General features: G+C 37.8%; 2 protein-coding genes across 3 annotated transcripts; one reads left to right on the forward strand and one right to left on the reverse strand.

The window, feature by feature from the left end:
• The first annotated feature begins 9,101 nt into the window (after positions 1–9,101).
• Positions 9,102–16,718, forward strand: LOC114855200 (uncharacterized). Of its 2 annotated transcripts, XM_029150141.1 has the most exons (11): positions 9,102–9,394; positions 10,655–10,770; positions 11,064–11,204; positions 11,321–11,523; positions 11,780–11,916; positions 12,036–12,129; positions 12,321–12,659; positions 12,762–12,820; positions 12,934–13,067; positions 13,176–13,303; positions 13,471–16,718. In XM_029150141.1, exons 2-11 carry the CDS (start codon positions 10,689–10,691, stop codon positions 13,786–13,788), a joined length of 1,635 nt encoding a protein of 544 aa, XP_029005974.1. In that variant the 5' UTR covers positions 9,102–9,394; positions 10,655–10,688; the 3' UTR covers positions 13,789–16,718. The 2 variants fall into 2 exon arrangements, with proteins under 2 accessions (XP_029005974.1, XP_029005983.1); XM_029150150.1 differs by having other exon boundaries at positions 9,102–10,770; positions 13,448–16,718.
• Positions 16,719–20,871: 4,153 nt separating this feature from the next.
• LOC114855224 (uncharacterized) lies at positions 20,872–22,771 on the reverse strand. Its single transcript, XM_029150194.3, has 5 exons — positions 22,522–22,771; positions 21,976–22,377; positions 21,588–21,731; positions 21,395–21,447; positions 20,872–21,318 (listed from the first exon to the last, which is right to left on the reverse strand). The coding sequence occupies exons 1-5, from the start codon at positions 22,556–22,558 to the stop codon at positions 21,199–21,201; spliced, it is 756 nt and encodes a 251-aa protein (XP_029006027.1). The 5' UTR covers positions 22,559–22,771; the 3' UTR covers positions 20,872–21,198.
• Positions 22,772–23,306: the final 535 nt, after the last annotated feature.

A 23,306-nucleotide genomic window follows, 5' to 3' on the forward strand; every position in this document is an offset into this window, starting at 1 on the left:
CTATATATTTTATATTGTGGTCACGTTACAAAGATAAAAGTTACTTTTGTAGGCTGTGGGAAAGTGCGATTAAAAATTTATAACAGAAAGACTAAAGCTCTAACTTGATTGTAGCTGGGGGTTTCCTGTCAACCATTTTACAAGAGCCTCTTTTATCATTAGAAACAATGGAGAAAATTACTTTCAGGCAGCTGGTGTTTTCTTTTGCTGCAGTACTGCACGCGGCCACTATGTGATACAGTGACAAATTGGTTGAAGGGTGTGAAGGCCAGAGGTGCTTCTTGCCACAAGGCAAAGCAGTCTACTGCCTGGAACTTTAGTCAAGAAAGGGAGGGGGGGGGTCCGAGGGCTGACAAACTTCGACATACATACAACATTTGCAATGACATTACCAAAACTGACAAAACAATTTAAATAAACAGGTCCAGTCAATGACTCAAATAACATTAAGCTATGTCTTTGTCAGTGAAAAACAACTGAGGATCATGGAGGAGGTTAATATTGGACATTAGTTAATGAGGCACTAGACTAACATACCTTTCACATTGTTTCTTCTTCTATTTACTTTAACAACTTATTTTAACAACGCTGCTACAGTAATAATCACCTAACTTTGTTATTTATTTGTCTGTTAACTGACTCGAGCTGTTAACTGACTTTAGCTGAATCCGTTAACTTTTTAGACCAATTGGTCTAAAGCGCTGTCTAAGTTGTTCATCAGCTTTGTTTATTTTGAATCAAAGCAGACATTTGTCAGAAAGCCACAGATTCTTCACAATACTTTCTCATCATTCTTCAGTAAGCATCACATTTCAGAAAACAAATAAAGTTCTGAGAGTTGGGCTTTTTTTATATCTACAGGTGCCTTGTGCCCTTCTGTGGCTGATCCCTTAAAAAACACATCAGCTTGTATGTGCATTTCAGTGTGTGTACATTATCTCTATACATAAAACTGAGACTGAGAGTGTGTTCGGGCAGGGTAGAATGTGTGTGCATGTGTGCGTGCGTGCGTGTGCGTGGTGGCTCAGTTGGTAGAGGCTTGGGGAGTGGGAGGTCCAAGGTTGAAGCCCACCAGAGCACCAAGTGCGTCCTTGAGTAAGACATTTTGCACTAGCTGTGGCTGCCCACTTTTCCTAATGTTGAATCAATAAAGTTCAATAATAATAATAATAATAATAATTGTAATTGTACTTGCATTGAAGTAAGTACCAAAACATGTATTTTACTACCAAAGTGAGGACATTTTCACAAAGTAAGGGCATTTTGGCTGGTTCTCAGTTCTTTGAAAGCCTGTTTGAGGGTCAAGATGTGAGTGTGAGTTTTGGTTCGGATTTGAGCAAGGGTTAGAATTCTGCCTTTTAGCTGTGATGATTAGAGAAAGGGGTTAGGAAGGCATTATGTCAATGGAGGTCCTCACTTCAATGTAAGTACAAGGGCGTGTATGTGTGCTTATGTATATAATCTATAATTATTTGTGTATATTTTGTTGTATATTTACTTGTATAATTAGTGATGATTCATGTCCACATAAAAATGCCAAGGGCTTAAAATGTGAGAGAAATAGAAAACAACACAATATGAACAGCAGTACACTGTCTTTACATACAATGATACTGAGCTCAGCATCTTCGCTGCCACACTGTCTGCTTTCACAACAGTAATTCTCTGCCTATGCCAAAGAGGTTTGTGGGTCACTGACAGCCTCCGTCATGGAGGCTTACATTTGTTACAGGGCATTATATGAGCAAAGCCACCAAACTAAAATTCACATTGCTGCAATTAATGATTAAAACCTTGACACAAACATCTCCACTAAAATAAGTGAAAGGCCTGGAGTGTTTTATAAAATCACTGGGCTTTGAATATTGTATGTCACATATGGCAAAGCCGTTTTTAGCAATATCAAATTGTGACTTATTTCAGATAAAGAATAAGTGAATAATAATATCTTAAAACTTGTAGCTCACAGTAAGCAAAGTCTGTAATAAAGCAATTTTTTAGCATCCATAAAACATTCAGCATTCTGTGAAATATATCAAAACTGCAACTACAGTATGAGTATAGGGTAATAAACAAAGCACAAATTGGTTAGGTTGATGTTAGAGAGGGTGGTGAGACTGTGTATGTGAGTGTCATTCAGTCAAATGATTTATATTTAATTTGTGATGATACTTGGTTACACCCTAGGTATTGACAACAGAATATATACTGGACTCAAAGCTCTGGGTTTTCTTTTTCTTTAGTCGCCTCTTTTCATCTTTGAATTTTTTGAATTCCACTTGAGCATAACACACATCTTCTTCCTGAGATTTAAAATTCATAGTTTAGAAACATGCTCAAATGTGTGACGACGTATTGAGTTATCACTTAAATGCAAAAATTGATAAAATGGCTGTACTGTTTATAGTACAATAGTATAGTACAGTAATAGTTTGACCTGACCTAGCTACTGTAATACCAAATGTACTACAGTCATCACTGGTCATATTAGTAGGCCTATAAAACATTTTTATGATGTTTTTTTACATTACCTTATGATTTTTTATTTCTCCCCTGTCAGTTTTTTCCCATCGGTTTGCAAGTCTTTAGCTGTCAAAAGAAATTTTGCATCATCATATGACAATACTTAACCTGATAAACATTGTGTAAAATTATTTTAAATAAGTAAAAAATAACATCTGTAGATAAGTTACCTTCTTTCTGGCAAAGGTGATAGGCCAAAAGAGAAGAGAGAAGAAACGTGATAACAGCAAATGCTGGACATAGTGTAATCAGAAGCATCCAGCACACATCACAGTCTATTAGAGGCAGATGATGCGTTGAATCTGGGCAGTGTGTCTCCTTGGGGGCTTAATCAAATTCAAGAATGTTATGATTAGAAAGATGATTATGATTTTATGTATTTATACTGCATGTATTATAAAGTTAACTAAATTCATAAGTAAATTATTCCATTTATATGTTACACATAACCCCTCAGAAAGGGGTTGCGTCAGGAAAGGCATCCGGTGTAAGAACTTGACAAATCTATCATGGCGACCCCTGACAGGATAAAGCCAAAAAGAGTAGATAATGATCCCAATTAGTATATTCATCCATCCATCCATCCATTTTCCAAACCACTTATGTCCCAATGCGGGGTCACGGGGGTGCTGGAGCCTAACCCAGCTGGCTATGGGCGAGAGGCAGGGTACACCCTGGACGGGTCGCCAGTCCATCGCAGGGCATTAGTATATTCATGTCAGTTTTTAACATGTGTCCAATGTGGCTTTTGTAATTTGATGTTAATATAAATTTGATAGTTTCCCTTTGTCATAAAACTAATTTTTCCATAAAGGCAATTCTAATAAACTTCTAATGTAAATAATCACTACTTATATGTGATACAGATTGCAATCTGAAGTCTCTATAAAACACATTTAATAACATTTTGTTTTGATTACTATTCCAACTTTGCAGACTACTCGTTGTGAATGTCTGCAATCCTAATTTGTTTGAAGCCAGGTCCTAAAAGTAGTGCAATGTAATTATTTTGTAGCAAATTGTCAAAGGAAAATAATGCAAATATGTCATAATAGCAAATTCAAGCACTCATCGCCCCAGAATTTCAGACATGCAGTATGTTTACGTTGGATTTAGTATTGTGACAATACAATTTTCTAAACAACAGTTACAGTACTTCATGAAATTGTTATTTATTTTACATAGTCTGACATCAAAACACTTACCAAAGAGAATCCTTGTTTTGACATTCCCATATCTGTAAACATATTTTAATTGAATTTTTGTCTTTTCTTCCAGTTTTCTTTCCTCTGTTCCGCAGTAGTAGAGACCGACTTCAGAACTAGTAATATTCTCAATCAGGAGGTCATAGGATTTAGAGGTTTGGTTTTCAACAAAGTGGTAATGAGGGATAAAGTTCATAGAGTTACCACTGGGTTTCCATAAGTCCTCTTTTGGTTGAAGGACAAGAGAGGGCTGGTTCTCATGAGAACAGTTTCGGTACCACACAATTAATTGTTTGGTTGTTGTTTTGCAGTCACAGTAAAGGGTGACGTTGTCACCTGGCCTGATGACCAGCTCTATCAGTGATCCAGAAATCCAATAATGAGAGTGAAAAGCTATCACTGGAAAGGAAATAAAACAGAGCCAAATGCTGTTTCACCAAATGCTGACTATCGTTAAATACAACAACAATAACAATTAAATTAATTGTCTGACAAAGAGATTCAATAGATGGTAATAGTTTTACCTAAGGGAAGGATCAGAAACGTTTGCAGCCCATTCATGTTCATCTCTGTTGAGGACCCCCCGTTGAAATGGCGACGCTAGTCTTACAAGTTATAATATTCAAAGGCTTGAGTGGAAAAAAATGTCTTTTGTGGTTGTTTTCTATTGGTGTGATGCTACATGATGCTGTACTGTAGATGTAACGATTAAAGAACTTTTTTTTTTTCAAATGGTATTAGTGCAACCACACAATGATAACCTTGAAATCTAACCGGAAACACGTTTATTGCAACTACAGTGAAGGTTTCACAGCGCTTGCTTTGGTGATTCAGTGCTTAAATAGAACATAGGGACACAGAACATAAACCAGTGAAATGGTGCAGTAATCTGAATTTAAATATTAGTGCAAAATGGATTGGCAGATGGTCAAGGCAGGAGCATGGTCCAAAAAAAAGTTATATATATATAATATATTCCACCGTTTAAGTTACAAGCTGCTGTTTGTGCTGTTGTTTGTGCTGTTTTCAAGTATAGAGTAGTAAGTATAAGTTTTAGAAGTAACATTAGCTTATGTTGCTAACGCTAGCTTGTGTATTAGCTCCAAGTGGCTGGCAGCAACTAATTCAATATTACTACTTCATTTTGTAGGTAATATCAGCTTCATCATTAGTTCAAACACGCAGCAGTCAAACCAACATCAGAAGACCATGGACAACCCAGTAAAAACTGCCGGGACAGAACAGTAGAATGAGCACCAAGTAAGTAATATATTCGTCCGTTTATTGTTTTAGTTTGCGCTAACAACTTTGCTTCGATTCCAAATAAAAAGTTTGCTGAACAACTTAGAAACAATGTCTTTATTAAAACACGCATGTTTCTCGGATCTCACAAAAGTTTCTTGGGATCCTGAGATAGATGGAAGAGGAGGCCGTTCGCAGCCCTGCCGGCCCCGAAGAGGAGGCCGTTTCTGTGTCAGTTCCCGTCGGCCATGAGAAGGCCATTCCTGTCTCACTACGTCTGCCTAAGTTCCTAATGATCTGGCACCAACCATTTCTGCTTCAGTTCATGGTGGTCCGACTCCGACGTCCGCCTCGGTTCCTCGAGGTTCGGCTCCAACCATGTCAGCTCCGGCTCCACGTCTGGGTTTGTCTCTGGTTCTGTCTCCACGCCTGTCCTTGTCTCCGGTTCTGGCTATGGCGCCTCGTCTGTCCTCGTCTCTGGTTCTGGTCTCGGCTTATTGCCTGTCCTTGTCCTTGGTTTGTCTCTCCTCTCTAGTTCTGGTCTCGGCTCTTCGCCTGTCTTCGTCCCTGGCTTGTCCCTCAACTCTGGTTCTGGTTCTGGTTCTGTGCCTGTCCTCATCCCTGGGTCATCCCTCATCTCTGGTTCCCGCTCCTCTTGGTTTTCGTCTCTGGTCCCAGATCAGCCGTCTCGTCCACCTGAATGGTGGCCTTGCCCTCAGCTCCGCCTGTCCGCCCGTAGGACGTCGGGCGCGCCCTGCTGTATCGCCGTAACCCCCCCCCCCCCCCCCCCCCCCCCCCCCCATATTATTTACTGTTTTATTTTGCAGAAATTTCCAGTTTCTGTTTCACCATGTTTTCGTCCCGCTTTACTTCCGGTCACTGATCAGTCCAGCTGTTGTTCCTTAGTCTTTGTTGATAACTCTTAGCCATAGTTTTAGATTTTGTCTGTCCAGCCTGATACCGACCCACTGCCTGTGTTTTTGACCACGTTTTGCCTGTATTAAACTCCTTCAACCTGAGCTGTGCATGTGGCTCCACCATTTTAGACCACTGTGACATTTTCACTCAGGTTGCAATTTTTACTTATGATGTTTCAGGTGGAATGGTTACAGAGTAGCATTAGCACTGTGAGTGGAAGATACCTGTGTTGAAATTGGCCGAGCTGGGCAGCTAGATCCCTTTCTGTGTTTTCTCTTTGCCCTTCTTTTAAAGCCTTTTGTGGCTTAATTGGTGCTTACTGTAATTGCCTAGGTATGATGATGTTTTTTTTTTTTGGACAATGTTTGTAAGTTTGACCATTAGTGTAGTATTTGACAACAACCATCTAGTTTCATCATAAGGCATTCTAGCTCCTAGAGCTGTAAAGGTAAATGTAAAAAATACTTTCTATATTCTAAATTATTATATATTCTTAACTTGAAACTGATTAATACAATTTTGAATTCTAATCTACAGATTATTGGCTCATGGCTTGTATTAAAAAGGCTGTCAAGCTTTAAAAGAACAGTAAACACATTGTCTGTTTTGCCAAATATATAAACATTTTTATTGTAACTCTGCAAAAAGAAAATTGTACATATAAATCTGGGACCATGATCTATACAAACAACCTTACATAAGCCAAAAAGTGTTCAGTTACAATAGCAAGACCACTTAACTAAGTTGTTTCTCTCTGGAGTTCATTTAGTCATTCTGAGCTATATATTTAAAAAAAGAGTATATTATTAATGATTTGGATTTGCTGTACATCTTTTACAAATAGAGGCTAAATGACAGAATCAGTCCTGCTGTATGAATACACCTTTCAGTGCTGGTTGTTGTTGGTGGTTGTCCTCAGTTTGTGGCCTAATTACCCTCTGGAAGTATTGATGACAGAATATGTGCAGACAGAGATCTGGCCTTTCTTCATTTTCAGTATTTTCATTGCTTGATGGATCCCAACAGCAGCATAACACACACCTTCATTCTAGGATATGAAATGTTGAGCAAAGTGAGCCTAAATTCAAGAAATACAATAAATGTACACCAAACTAACGAGTAAGTTATAACGAGCAAAATCAAAATAACATTGGTTTGTGCGAAATGTCACTGGCTGGTTAAATCTATGTATCCAACATAAAGTTCTGTCCTTTGTGCTCATGCTGGTTACCTGGCCTCTGGTGTCTTCACCAACATCTTGAAGTTTTTCATCTGCAGAAATAATTATTATTTTACACCACATCATGCAATAACTTGTCATGTGAATGTAATGGTTGTTCATCGAACAATACTGAATATGTTTCTGGATAGCATGGAAAGCTCATTTAGAGAACTTTAAAAAGTCATTCTAGTTAAGACTGACCTTCTTTTTGAGTGAGATAGTGAACCAACAGAGAGGAGAGGATTACGGATAGAACAGCAAAAGCTGGACAGGGACAAGGGAAAACAGTTGCTTCCAGCAAAAACTACAGCCTGGTACACTCTGGTTGATGTCCTCATGAGAACTAGAGTCTGGATTCAAAACAAAACCAGGTTAAATGGATGCATGTGAGTATTACTGTGTCTCTGATCTGAAAATGGTTTTCACTGGCAACTGTAAAACAAATGACCAGTTAAGTAGCTTGTTCTTCATTGTACAGTATGTACACTAGGGCTGCAACAGCAAATTCATATCATCACAATAATCATCATAATAATTTGTAATGAAATTCGTTGTCAGTGATTGCTGTTCACGACTATTTGGACTGCTTAACGGATACCTACTACATATAAGCCTTGTGATATTGCCATAATATAATTTTTTTAATATTGAGAAATGGAAAAAAACTACAACCTCCTGGTGCAGCCAGGTGTTTAAATAATACATATTAATATTCACTGTAACCTGTATAACGTTCACATATTTTTAATAAAAATACTTACTACATATGAGCCTTGTAAAGGCTAAAAGGAACGACTGAAGCAAAATTACTACATTATACTTACTACAAAAGTACATGTGCTGGAATCCTTGGGAAATAAAATAAATTCACTGTAACCTGTATAACATTCACACATTCATAAAAAAATACTTACTACATATGAGTCTTGTGATATTGCCATAATTGTAAATCAATTTTTGGGTTATGTATTCTTCGTCCTCCACCTTGCTCTCTTCTGTTCCACAGTAGTACAGACCCTCATTAGAAACAGTGAAGTCCTTAATTAGCAGGTCATAGGAGTTTGAAGATGAATTCCTCACAAAGTGAAAATTCGAGATGAACATCAGATAATTGGAATCATCAGGGTTGTAGGTCTTTCGTTGAAATGTTTTCATAATGAGAGTAGGCTGATTGTCATTGTAGCTGTTCCTGAACCACACTATGTAAACTGCAGTTGCCACTTTGCAGTCACAGTAGAGAGTGAAGTTGTCTCCTGGTTTGACTGTGACCTCCACCACTGATCCAAACATTTGACCATGACTGCATGAAACCGGTCCTGAATTAGAAACACAATCACAACAGCAAATTTAAAAGGTGCAGCGTTAAAAGATTTTAAAATAACAGAAGTTGTTACTTCATACAAGAAAAAAGTAGGTCTGTTTGTAACCATTTTAACCATGATACTTTCATCAACAAGATCATCAATCAGATATTTACCTAAGAGAACAGCCAGAACAATGTGAAGCGCACCCATGTCTGATGATGTCCAGGAGTTGACAGACAGTAAGTAACTCATCTTAAAACATTTCCGTAAAACAAAGCACAATATCTGATTGGTTAGTGGGGCACTTCCTTCTGTGGTTGATTTCTATTGGTACAAGGGAACATGGTGATTTTGGTGTTAGCATTTTTTGTGACTTTACTAGGTAGTTACATTTTGTACTGTACACCTCGCGGTATGGTTCGTTTAGATTACTTCAGATGTGGACATGCATTGTGGTAAAGGTTTTTTATTGTTGTATTCCAGCTGGAAAGTCAGACGTTGCGATTAAGGAAAGAATAATAAATGGACATGCACTGTAAAAACAGTTTCTATTTCTCTGTTATTAGCCTGTTTTTTACTATGTTATTAGCTCCATATAAGCTGGTCAGTTAATGTTGTTTATGTGAAGGATGTACAATCCTTCTGCTGTTCAGTTTGTTGAGGCACCTTTTAATCTAATACATCTACACAGTAAATTCTGCAGTGTAAAGTATACAGTGACAAAATCTGTGAACACTTCCAGAGTTCTTCCAACACCAACAAGATAAAATACATCCACCATTACATCAAGTGTTGTTGTTAATATCTAGAGTTAGTCTCATCAGTGTAAAATACGCAGTGTCAAAGCAAACGAACACAGACAGTGTAGAATATTAACTCGGGACAGGTACACTGTACTCTGGATGCTCCGCCCACCTCTGTCTCGTTTCAAAAATCTTCAGACTGTTCTGGACGCCATTTTCCTGCTATGGAAGACTGTGGTAAGTCTTTTTAAAGTGTATTACTTACTAAACATATCGTATATTGTAACAAATTTTGTGTTTTGTAATAACATAATAATTGTTTGTTTGTCGTATGCTTGGAGGTTTTATGCTTGAAAACGTTGAATTATAAGGGGCTAACAGTGCAGAGTCGTGGCTAGCTTAAATGTGCAACACGTGGTAGCTGCTACGCAGTAAAGCTGGTTCTGTAGATAGAGCCAGGAGGGTTTTTCAGACTTAATCGTTGTTTTTAGGTGGTTACTTGTTATGGCGTTTGTGTGTAATTAATTAGAGTGGCGTTCTATTGTGTCTTGTGCCACCGTGACCGAAGGTGTTGCATGTGGGCATTACTTTCCCCGTTGTAAACTCCGGTTTTAAAGTGTATTACATATTAAAAATATTATATATTCTATCAAATGTTTTGTTATAACATAATTGTTTGTTCGTCGTATGCTTGAGAATTTTACACTTGAATTATAAGGGGCTAACAAGGCAGGGTCAGTGGCTAGCTTAAATGCGCAACACGTGGTAACTGCCACGCAGTAAAGCTGGCACTGTACTTAGAGCCAGGAGGGTTTTTTAGTCTTAGTCATTGTGTTTGGTGATTAATTGTTATGGAATGTGTAAATAATTAGAGTAGTGTCCTGTTTTATTCTTAGCGGTGGTTCGTTTTTTCTGTTGTCTTATTGCGCCGCCATCACCGAAGATGTTGCATGTGGTAATGACCTTCCAAATTGTGTGGTAGAAATCGGAAAGGTTTCCGTGTACACGCCGATTCTCGCTGTTAACGCTTAGGGTTGTGCGGTATGGAATGCTCCAATAATAATTTAGCTCGCCTTTGCCATGTTTAACACGTTTTAATTATAATATAAAGAACATATCTATTCAAACAAGAGCTAACTTTAGCCTGGCGCGTGCATTGTGACGTATTTGAAAATTCCCAGACAGGAATAGAAAGACTATGTCGCTAGCATGAAACTTATGTTAACACTTTGCATTGACGGATGGAATTTCAATAGTTTTAATATTAGTTATTTTAATAATTGTGGATTTCCAAAAGGAGTCATATAATTAACTTTAAGTGTCCATTTGGTGCTAAACTTTGGTTATGCAGCCGGTTATGTCAATGATACTACATGTAATTTGTAAATGCAAATATTGATGGCAAGGCTTTTTGTGTAGACTGATAAATTAATGCATTAAAGTAGATACTGAACCATGGAGTTATTTAATGCCAGATATATTGTATTATACCAACAGGAGTTGATGCCAGTTGTCAGTTTTAACAGAAGTCATGTTGATCAAAGCAAAACTGAACAATGAGCAGAAATACATCAAGATCAGTGAGCCAAACTTGGCCGAGTTCTTGAATTCTGGTAAGCAACCGCAAATTATTTATGACTCTTGGACATTTGTTTATTTGTTCTGCTTATTATAATGACATTCATCTCTCATTCGTTGCCAATATACATTCAGGAAACAAATTGTGCATTTCTTAACCTGGTTTAGTTTTGTCATCTTGATTGTGGTACCTGGGATTCACTGTTGTGTTAAGGTTGAATATTATGGATTTGTAATCTAGTGAGATTCAATTAGGTCACAAAGTATTGAGGGTTTGCCTTTTGCTACTTTTGAGTGTTTCATATGACTTTTTGTGTTTTCTCCTAAGCCTTCATGAAGTTTTCGATGCCACCCGTCACAGACGGTGTTAAAGTCTTTGATGAGACTGGAACAGAAGTGGATGCAGAAGTGTTTGAGGAAGTAGCACAGCAACCCAACGCTGGTGTATTTACGATTAGATTCGATACTGGTAAACTAAACTAACTATTGTAGTGATGATGATGAATGATAACCATGTTGTCACTAACTGAGACATTATGTGCTTGTTTTTGTATATGTTATTTTCTCCTCTCTCTTCACACTTAGATTCTGAGGGAACACTTTCCGCTGCTTGCCAGCAGGATTCAAATGCATCTCAGCCTGATCCAGCTTCACTGGAACTTTCAGTCTGTAGTTCTGAAGGTACAGTAATTTTGGAACTTGAATCCTGCAACTCTGATGACACAATCATCCTGGATAAGAACAGCCCTTCCAGAAAACGCCAGAGAGAGAATGACAATGCCAAACATGTAAGTTAATAGGCACTGTACATTAAAGTTTGTTAGCTATGATGAGGACAGTGTTCTTTATAAATATTTTTCTAAGTTTTACGGATAATACATGCCACAAGCTGATTTACAAAGTGAGCACAGTGTGCTGCAAAACACACCCATTAATGCAATGCATAATTTTCAACTGGCTATTCCAAATTCCAATTTGTCTACTGTACATGTATTAGTTGTCATTGTCTAGATTTATGGAATTTGTACTTCTGTGATTTCATAGGTAGTTGAATCTACATTGGCAAAGAAACCTGGTGGAGATCGCATTATTAAAGAATACAACCGAACAAAAGGGCTTACTGACTCTTCACGGCGTCAGATGGTTAATATCCTTGCTGCAGACATGACTGAAACCTATGGGTAATTTTCTAATGAGATCTTTCTCCCATGCCAACGTGATTAGGAAAAATGTTTGGTGGCATTCTTATAAAGCTTAGTGTTAACAATGTGATTAATAGTTTTCACTTTGCTCTTGACAGGACAGCACCGCCCCGGCATATAAGGGAGATGTATGCTCAAGGCATTGTTGAGATGTTCCCTTATCTCATGGATCCCTATTCTAAAAAAGGATATGTAAGTTGCTTTTACATTATTAAGCTAGTTATGGTTACTATGGCAGACACTGAAGTATGCGAAGCAAAGGTAACCAACTTGCAAACATTAAGATTCAGATCAATTAGATAATGCTATTCATTTTATCACATTTAACCACTTCCTTGTCTTTTGGTTATTGATGTTCAAATGGCCTTTTAATCATTTTAAAGGAACATTTTTATGACGGTGAAAGTGGGACTGGCTATCTTGCATGGAGGCTCAAAACCATTCAGAGGAGGAGTTCTTCAGCAGAAAGCAGAGGGCCATCACATCTGCTGGCTGGTGGTGGGCCGACAGCTAAAAGAGAGGCTTTGTTTAACCCTGAGGTGATCTTAAGTGAAGAGCAATGCAAGGAGGCCATGTCTTTAATGAAATACTGTTCTGATGAAGCCACTATCAAGGAGAAGATGAAAGTTACATTTGAGCGTCGCCGCAACATGGTTTTGGACAAGGAAAAATCTTCATTCGTCTTGGATGAATTTCCACGCTTTAAAGATGTTGAAGGCTTGGTAATTGACAGGCTCTGTTTTTGTTTCTGAAATGTACACATTAATGCAGCTTCTTTATTTGATGTTAGGGTAGTAATATAATTGAACTTTTTATTGTTACAGATTGCGCAAGATTTCCACCTTCAGTTTGGACACGATGTAGCTGCCAGGCTTTTGGAAAGGTAACTCCTAAATAAGCACTAATTAATGCAGTATTTGTATTTGCTTTAGTGATTTCAGGCATAAATGAATTGAATGCCTTCATGTTGGCTCAGTTAAGTATCTTTGTATGTAGGTGGCCTACAACATTCAAGCAAAAGGTTATTCAGCAGAGCAAGACTCTGCCCTCCTCAGCCGACCTTGAAGTGCTGATCCAGTGTGCAGAAGCCACCTCAGAGGAAGTGGACATGGATGACATTCTTGTCTCTGGTAGGTAGATCTTTTTTTTTTTTTTAATTGTTTTTAAGGTGTTAAAGTGTTTTTTTTTATTGTATACCATCATTTATCAATCATGTTTTTGATGTCTGTTTGGTAAAGGATGGGACAGTGATCTCTCCTCAATTATCCTCCTCCTTCACCTGATTCCTCCTTCCGCCCAAGGCCGTAAAAGACCAGGCAGAGTGTCGGCATCCCAAGCGGAGAAGCATCTTGTTGTGTTCAAGAAGGTTTGTATTGTAGCTTACAGTATACACTGATTTCAAAAGTTTCTGAATGAATGCGAAGTGTAAACTGTTTGTTGCTTTTAAAGAATTTCTTTTCTACAAAATTAGTCAAACTCATAACAGCTGCACACTACCTTTTTTTTTAAGGATGCCTTTTTGTACATCCTTAGAGTGGAACAAGTATCGAAGAACACGTGGATTCTATCAACACTAGTAAGCAGCCCTATCTACTTGCTCTCGGCACGAAGAGGAGCACCATCCACAAGTTCGTCATCATTCTGGACAAGCAGGTTATACCGTGCAAATCAACAACCTCTCTTGGGGCGTTTGATGAGTTGTTCAAAGCACACTTTGTGTTTGGCACTACGTATAATCAGATGCTGCACAACATGTACACCTTCATACAGACGACCATCTTCCAAATAGATATTGGCAAAGTTCGTGAGAGCCCACGTGTGGCAGAGATTAGGGCAAGGCTGTTACACTAGACAATGCATTCACTAAAATGTAAGCAACCTATTTGTTGCTCATCTATCTATGGGATTTTTATTTTATTTGTAATTTTTTGTTGATGTTGGTTATTACATTTGTCTTTTAATACAATGGGTCTGATTTGTTTTGTTTGCCAGACTGCTTTTGGGAGTACAAACTTGCTTGTGAGACATATGCGATTGATTCATGGATTTCACCCTGGTAAATCACTTCGCCTAAAGTGTGGTCAGGCAGGGTGCTGCCATTTTTTTGGTACCTTTGCAGGCTTAAGGAAACATTTAAACACGCGACATGCTCAAGAAATTGCAGAGCATGGGGTCAGAAGTCACACTGTAGCCTGTGATAATGTTCCAGATAATGTTCTGTCCCATGATGTTGAAGCAGCTGGTAGCTCCCAAGACAGTAGCTCTCAAGACCTATCAGGGACCAACAGAAGCATTCGTGATATGTGTGGTTCTGCTATTGCACAGCTTCAAGTTTCTGGTGTTGGCCAGTCTTCATTGAATAGTTTTGTTCTGTCCATGGAGGAAGTGGCACTGGAGATACAGAGTCAGGCTAAAGAAGCAGCCTTAAAATGTGTGCATTCACAGGATACTAGTACAAAAGCTAAAATTGAGCAAAGTTTTAAACAACTTGAAAATCCTTTTACATCATTGAATTCAGATTCGAAGCGAAGCCTTTATTTTAAAGAAAAATATAAAACTATTGAGCCAGTGGAGAAAGTACTTGGTGTCAGATTTGAGAACAGAAGAAATAGATGTACTGGAACTTATGATCAGGTAGTTGTTACAGATAAATTTGCTTATGTTCCAATTTTACAAACTCTGCAGTCAATTCTAAGTAATCCACATCTTAGTGATATCTTTACATCTAGTCACACTCCAAATGATGGTGTATATTGTGATATAAAAGATGGGTTGTATATGAAAAGGCATCCTCTTTTTTCAAGCAAAAATTTGGCATTGCAAATTTAATTATTTTATGATGAATTCGAGACCGCTAATCCTCTTGGATCCAAAAAAGGTGTCCATAAATTGGGAGGTATATACTTTACATTGAGAAATTTTCCACCAAAGTTAAATTCATGTTTAGTCAACATACATTTGTGTGCACTTTTTCATGCCCAAGACATTAAAACCTATGGATTTGACACTATACTTGAGCCAATAATCAATGACTTGAAAGTGCTGGAAACTGATGGGATTGAAGTTCCTGTGTTCAAAAGTCCTGTTCATGGCAGCATTGTACAAGTAACAGGGGATAATGTTGGTTTACATGGACTGTTTGGGTTAGTAGAATCATTCAGTGCTCGGAATTGTTGTCGATTTTGTGTCATAGACAAAAGTGATTTTCAGACGGTTTTCTGTGAAGATGACCAGAGTGTATTATTTCGAACAAAAGACATGCATGAAAAGCATTGCCATACTCTACAAACAAATCCACAGCTACCTCATGTATGTGGTGTTAAGCGTTCATGTTCATTGAATTCTCTGAAATATTTTCACACAATTGATAATTTTTCTGTTGACATAATGCATGATATTCTTGAAGGAGTTGCACAGTTTGAAGTGAAACTTATCTTGGAGTATTTGCAGAAGAACATCTTGACTTCAAAACAGTTAGCACGTAGAATAGAGTCATTCAACTATGGTTACACTGAGAGGAGAAATCGCCCACCTGCAGTTAAGTTAAATGATGGAAGTAATGATTTGGGCCTGAATGCCATCCAGTCGTGGTGTTTGTTGCGCAACATGCCATTAATATTTGGTGATTTAATAGAGAGCGACAATGAATACTGGCATCTTTTACTGTTGCTTGAGCAGATAGTGGATATTGTTTTCTCTCCAGTCATAACATATGGCATGACCATCTTTTTGAAGCACATAATTGTTGACCATCACCGGCTTTTTAAGCACCTGTTTCCTGATAGAAATCTCTTGCCTAAGCATCACTTTATGTTACACTATCCTAGATGTATAAGGAATATTGGACCAATTGTGCACACATGGTGCATGCGTTATGAGGCTAAGCACAAATTTTTCAAGACTCAACTAAAAAGTTACAAAAACATCACAAAGACTTTAGCTAAAAAGCATCAGAGATATATGGCCATGTGTTGGGAATCTTTTACCCAGTGCAGATTAACAATTGGTCCAGGAAAAATGGTGCAGCTTCAAGATTTAAAAGAAGGTCCAGAGTTTGCGGTCAAATTAAACTCTGCATTATCAACAACTGTCTTGTCTGTGAGGTGGGTAAAGCACTATGGCACTGAATATCGCCCTGACTTATTAGTATGTGTGGAGGTAACTGATGAGATGCCAGTATTTTGTAAAATTAAGACTATATTAGTGAAAGATGAGCAGATTTTACTCAGTGGCACTGCTGTTGAAACCATTTGCTTTGACAAACATTTTCATTCATTTAAAATTGTGTTTAGGCCAATTCAGACACTTAAGGTATTCAGTGTTAAAGACTTGCTGTATTATAAAACAATGGATGTTCAAATGGCATATGGATCAGCAGATTCTTCACTTTTTATAGTTCCATACTGCCATCTAATGAAGCTTTGACCAGAAAGTTCTAAAGATTTGAATGTTTGTTGGCTAACATTTCACTATGTATTTGGTACATTACCAAAATCTGACTGTTATACTGCTGCTTTTAATCGGTCAGCACAGTAAAATGTTGGTTCTGTCATTGATATTGTTAGTTTTACATGCTGCACTGTTGAACGTGAAATATGTTTAGCACATAAGTATATACCAAGTATAATGTGTGTGTATAATTAGGTAGGTAAGTTTACAGAAAATACCATGTCTTCAGGGCTTTTAATTTTGTTATACAACTGTGAAAATGTTATTTGAACATATCAAAACCCGGTGGGTTAATGTTTTTATTTATGCTTTTAATAAAATAGAGACATGGATATGTTGAAGTTGTTTTTGTTGTTAATTTAACCAAACTGCAGTATTCATGAAATATGAAAAAAATTAAATGCTATAAAAAAAAACACTGGGGAGTAAATACAGTATAACACTCAATGAGAATAGATGGAGTTAATTTTGATTAACAAATTAAGTAGTGTTGAAAATAAACAACAATGGGGAGTAACTATAACACTCATTGAGAATAAAGAGAGTTAATTCCGATTAACAAATTAAGTAGTGTCGAAAATATAAAACACTGTTAGTGTTGGTGTCCTCATAGTGTAAAACCTGAATAACTCTTATCGTATTGTAAACTGGACTAACACTTAGTACAGTGTAAATAAATAACTCTAGTAAGAGTTACATTGACACGAAGAATTTTACACTAGTGTCAGTGTAAAGTTGACTCTCTGTAGGGCGGCGCCATATGTTCACTGACTCAGAGTTAAAATTAACTCTTTAAGTGTTCAATGGACACTGCTAAATTTACTGTGTACGGGCCAAAGTTGTATGCGTCACGAAATTAGGGCATGCAGATGACACTGATGGTGTGTTGTTGTTGTGTAAAGTTGTGTAAAGACTCAAACAATGTGTCACAATATGATCCACCACAGATAAACTAGTCCTCCCAGGACTAAACAGGTGATTTGACAGGTTATTTACTAAATTGTCAAACATGTTTTCTCTGCAATAAAGGTGGTAAAAGGTGAGAAGCATTTCTCTTCTACATTGCCTGCTGCAAAACCATATCTATGTATTCTGCATTTGCCTGCTGTAAAATTTGTATATGTATATGTATATAGTCACCAAATGAAATTCCTTTTCCTGCATTTAAAGATTAAAACCTTGACACAAACATTCCCACTGAAATAAATGAAAGGTCTGGCATGAAATGTGTTTTGTAAAATCACTTGGCTTGGAATGTGTGACATACTGTGTAGCAAAGCTGTTTTTCGTAAAAATAAATTCTGACTATTATTTCAGATAGGGAAATAAATACAAGTGAAATAGTAAAAAGTGCACAATTGTATCTTAGAGTAGTGGGATGCTGCATGGTGTGCATGTGAAAACTGGTGGTCAATGCTCTCAAGCATGATGGTGAACTTCAGTTAGGACCTACTGTAGCCCCCCTCCCCCTGTCATCCTCCCTGACACTCCAGTGACCTCAGCCAAGGCCATGAATATTAAGTTGGTATGAACTAAGTCTTTTTTGCTATGTTATGTTTCTATTGTAATTTGAAATATTTATTTTCACTGGTTTACAGGAACTGTATGAAAGAGGAAGTGAATTAATCATAATCGCTTTAAAATCCATCTAAACGAGAACTATTTTCACTGAAATTTATTTATGTTGGTTTAGAGGACCTTGAACTGTGTGGATGCTCCTCCTACTCTCAGCTGCATCAGTGTCATCATGTTTTGCTTCGAATGCACATCATGAGAAAAGAGAACAGCCTCCTGGTGTGGTTCCTTGTGTGCTTCATGAGTTACTTTTTCTGTGGCTATTGATGCCATTGCTCCTGTCTGTTACTATGGTGATGTGACAGTGATGCCGTTAAGGCATCACTGTCAAAAAGTACCAGAAGTACCAAAAAAGTAAAAGTACCAGACGGGTTGTTGGTGCTGTTCATTTTGTACCATTCTAGCACAGCACCTCATTTAAGACACAAACCTAGACATATTTGTCCCCTGGGTGAGACATTCTGTTGTTGAACCTGGAAAAGTACCTGAAAACTTGAGTTTTAAGTGTTTTAAGTATAATAACATATGTAATGGCAATTATGAATTTCATGAATTTTTATTAGTCCAGGATGTACCCTGCCTCTCGCCCATAGCCAGCCGGGATAGGCTCCAGCACCCTCGCGACCCCGCATATGGGATTCAGCGGTTTAGAAAATGGATGCATGGATAGTTAAAATGTCACAGTTTTGAATTTCCTTCAACTTCTTTGCCCTGTTCACAGACTACATTTGCTGTGCTTGAAGAAGCACGCCAGCCCCATTGCATTATGCTCCCACCACCACGTTTCCTTATGGGATATCCTTCACCAAACAGGCCCTGAACCCGATAAGTTAATGTAAAATGGAAGCAATAGATGCATGTTCTATTAATAATGATGCCTCTCACAAAATGTGAGAGTGTGGATACAAATAGAAACTGCAGTTTGAACCTGTAGTGACTTTGTTTTTCACAGCTTAGGCTTGTGTGAACTACATCACATAACCGGCTGCTTGGGATTCATTCTTATCACTCTGTGGCAAACCTGAGCAATGAACTATTAAAAATAAGAATTCTGTTTCTTGCACTACTGTCACTATGGAAACCATCAAGTTTCAGATGTACTGAGATCACGTGCACCTATCGCCACATGGTTTGGAGCAGTCACCTAAAAAGATAAGAACCGACAGCATCAGATAGAGCTCCGTCACTGTCAACCAATCAATACATTGTTGTCTTATTTGCATAAAGTTGCAAAGGTGTACCTGTTATAAAGCCTATCATACTGGTCATGGCTTACTGTATGTGTAGAACACCACGTCTGTCTAAAAACAAATTGTAGTAAGAACAACTTTCCGTTCTCACAAACATAGGATGTGGTCACTGAAATGGTTCAGAAATAAACTGCCTGAAACAGCAACAAGGGGCTGCAAAACATTCAAATAGGGATTTAGCTCGTAGCTCTAATGTTTCTTAACAACTTCAACCAAATCACCTGGACCGGCGGTGTTTGCTGCCAGGTAAACGGTTTAAGCATTGTTTGAACAATCTTTTTTCTTTAATTACATTTGGTTTCACCAGCACCCTTTTCTTGTCATTGCAGGGTTTGTTTGTCACTGTGGGCTTCCTGTGGGCTTTCGTGATGATAACAGTCAGACTACTAGTGAAAGGGGTTGCTGAGAATCAAGGTAAAAACAGGAAATTGCCAGTGAATAGCTTTGTGTTCAGTGGGTCGGTGTGGCTATTAAAAATGGAGTAATACAAAGTTAATTTTTAATGTGTTTATATGAGAAAGGTTTGAGCCACGTGTTTCAGTTACAATATTCATATGTTTTATATATGTTACCCCATAAATGAAAGTCAGAAAGGTAACTAGCAACACCTCTTGATTTATAAATAAATATTTACAATTCATTCAGGGTTTTATACGTTTAAACCATGTGTCAAATTAGATGGTGAAGACAGTTTTTAGTTTAATGGTAGTAGAGGAGTATCTGTACCACAGTTCCCCTCAAACACAGGAGGAGTGGAAAGTGATGTCATGTCTGTCTGGTTGTAACTCACACACAATAATATTATAAAGTATACCAAGATAGGTACATTCAAAACTGAAACCATAAAAGTAGATTGAAAGGCAGTTTTATAGTAGTGGTAAACAAAATTAAAGAATACAATTATTAAAAACAAAAAAAAAAGGAAAGACATTCATGGCCAGCATATCTTGGTTAGTGAAACAAAGCCTTCGCCAACCTCCTCTTGTGGCAGTGGCAAATTTATTTATTCATTATATATATTCATATATCAGTCAGAGCAGAACATGTAAATACTGTAACTTGCACAGAGCAAAACAAATGTTCCAGAGTTCCATCTTCACCAGAACAAAGTTTCTGGCAAATAGTCAGGGCACACATAGATAGAATGTGTCTATATCAATCCATAATTAACACAGTCTGCTACTGTGAGGCTGAGTTCCTGTGCCTATACTGACCTCTCGCCACCACAACATTCTCACCTCCAACTGATTGGTGTGACCGCCCAGAGCAGTGATTCTCAACTTGTTTTTACTTAAAGGTCTGCTCTCCACACTTCTCAGGTGTACGTTGCGATTAAGGCCTTTAATGATAACTGGCATCTGCTGTTTGATTGCATAGAACAAATCCTCTCCGCTCGCTTGCTGTTGTGCTCCTCCAGATTCCTCGCCAGTGTACACGCCAAACATGTCCTCACTGCTGTGTTCCTGTTCTGTGCTGCTCCATTTGGTTTCTCTTCTTGTGTCTCTCGTGCATCCTCGGAAGTGCTTTTCACTGCGTTTTGGTCATGGCTTGTCATGAAAGGGTGATGGTGGGCCCCGACCAGTTGAGAATTACTGGTCTAGAGCTGAGTAGAATGCAAAACTGTAACTTCAGTAAAAGTTAGTACAGCTTTATTTTTGAAGTAAGTGGAAGATTCAGTTTGTTTGTACGTTAACCTACGTTAACCTTTAAATGTCCACTGGTTTCTTTCATGTGGTAGTTTTCCTGTTGCCTTTACTAACAATGATCAGTCAAAGTTTACTGTGTTACATCCTGGCGACTGTGTGGCCTGTATGTCTTAAAAAAACAATTTAAAGAAATACAGCAAATCCATTAGTTTAGTGGTGTAGATTACAAAAATGTTGGACTTCACATTAGAGTTAATGAAAACAGGTATTTACAGTCAAATGTGGAAAGCTGAATTACCTATCTCATTATTCACAGTGTTTTTTTTAAATTTTAAATCCCTCTACAGACTCGAAGTATTAATGGCAGCATAGGTGCTGAAGTCAGAGCTCTTGCGATTCTTCGTCCTTGGCCTCTGTGATGGTTGACGAATTTCCAGTGCAGCATAACAAAGATCTCCCTCCTAAAATGCAGTTATAGTTTTAAATTGTCAATGCTATGATTTATCATGTTCATTTAAGTATGAATCTATGAATTACCTGATTCTGTCTTGTTTGACCACCAGTGTCCAGTTGTTGATTGACTTTTCCAACTACAGAAATAAATAAACATTAAAGCGTCTCAAACAAACAAAGTATGTTCATATACTTTCTTTCTTTTTAGGTTAAATGGAGTCCAAATGCCTTTTAAAATGTTACATGTACAGTGTTAGATTCAACCTAAAGTTGATACCTTTGTTCTGACATCGGTAATAAACCACTAGTGAGGTGAGAAGACAGGAGAAAATGGCAAATACGGGACACAGAGCAAACAGCAGCGTCCAGCAGGAACCACAGCCTTGTTGCCTCTCGTCATGTGGAACCTGAAGGCTGGAGTCTGGAATAAGTGAATTTCATTGCATTTGTTTCATTTTCAGCATAAATACACATATCATATAACATTAATAAAGGAATGACTGAAGCAAAATTACTACATTATACTTACTACACAGTACATGTGCTGGAATCTTTGGGAAATTAAAATAATACATTCCTCCTGGTGCAGCCAAATGTTTAAATAATACAAAATAATATTCACTGTAACCTGTATAACATTCACACATTCAGAAAAAAATACTTACTACATATGAGTCTTGTAATATTGCCGTAATTGTAAATCAATTTTTGGGTTATGTATTCTTCGTCCTCCACCTTGCTCTCTTCTGTTCCGCAGTAGTACAGACCCTCATTAGAATCAGTGAAGTCCTTAATCAGCAGGTCATAGGAATTCGAAGAAGAATTCCTCACAAAGTGAAAATTTAAGATGGACATGAGATAATTGGTACCATCAGGGTTGTAGTTCTTTCGTTGAAATGTTTTCATAATGAGAGTGGGCTTGTTCTCATTGTAGCTGTTCCTGAACCACACTATGTAAACTCCAGTTGCCACTTTGCAGTCACAGTAGAGAGTGAAGTTGTCTCCTGGTTTGACTGTGACCTCCACCACTGATCCAAACATTTGACCATGACTGCAGGAAACCTGTCCTGGATTAGAAACACAATCACAACAGCAGATTTAAAAGGTGCAGCGTTACAAGATTTGAAATTACCAGCAGATCACACAAGACAAATGTAGTTACCATGTAACCATGGTAATTTCATCAGTCAGATCATCAGTCAGATATTCACCTAAGAGAACAGCCAGAACTATGTGCAGCCCACCCATGTCTGATGATGTCCAGCAGTTGACAGAGTAACAAAACTGATAGCTATCTAAAGAGTTTTCCGTAAAAGGAAGCACAAATGCTGATTGGTTGCTTAGCTGTAGCACTTTCTTCTGTGGTTGATTTCTGTTGGTGCAATGGAAAAACAAAATGATTTTGGTGTTAGCATTTTTTCCTTGACTATTTGTTACTAGATGGTATTATGACATTTTATAATGTCATAATATCATCTAAAGATTACTGCAGACATGGCATTTACGTAGTTTTATTTCCGTGTTTCACCTGTCAAACGTCACATGACTGAGAATGTGACATCATAGAATAATACATGCATTAAGAGCAGAGCTGGGCTTAATCATGGTGGATTTAGTTGTGTGGTTAACATGGTCAGAAGCACATACTGTTTTTGTCGTTTTTTGCATGATGGTTGTTCAGACCCCACGCTGTCGCAAACATGTTCCACCTTCTCTATCTCTGCGATGAGATGATCTACACACTCATTGGCATTGCTTGCTCTGTTTTTCATCCAAAACAGCTTATTACATAGGAATTTTCAGATATAATTAATTTTTGATTTTAACTCCAACCCCGAAATAAAATTAGACAACACATTAATTCCTTATTTTTTAATGATTGAGTTTTTACATTTGTGGCCTAAAATGATAAATGCTCACCAGAAGATTCAATTTGCTTCAATCTGAAGCATTTGTTGAGCCAATCATGGCACAGAATACTGCCTAGGTGTTTTCT

The sequence above is a fragment of the Betta splendens genome, chromosome 1 (assembly GCF_900634795.4).
Source record: "Betta splendens chromosome 1, fBetSpl5.4, whole genome shotgun sequence".
NCBI lineage: Eukaryota > Metazoa > Chordata > Actinopteri > Anabantiformes > Osphronemidae > Betta > Betta splendens.

Coding starts and splice junctions, on each gene's coding strand:
- LOC114855200 (XM_029150141.1), top strand. CDS start 10,689: ATGTTGATCAAAGCAAAACTGAACAATGAGCAGAAATACATCAAGATC. Junction 12,130..12,320: donor CCTATTCTAAAAAAGGATAT/GTAAGTTGCTTT, acceptor ATCATTTTAAAG/GAACATTTTTATGACGGTGA. Junction 12,660..12,761: donor TTAAAGATGTTGAAGGCTTG/GTAATTGACAGG, acceptor TTATTGTTACAG/ATTGCGCAAGATTTCCACCT.
- LOC114855224 (XM_029150194.3), bottom strand. CDS start 22,558: ATGGGTGGGCTGCACATAGTTCTGGCTGTTCTCTTAG. Junction 21,448..21,587: donor TTACCGATGTCAGAACAAAG/GTATCAACTTTA, acceptor TTATTTCTGTAG/TTGGAAAAGTCAATCAACAA. Junction 21,319..21,394: donor GTCAAACAAGACAGAATCAG/GTAATTCATAGA, acceptor ACTGCATTTTAG/GAGGGAGATCTTTGTTATGC.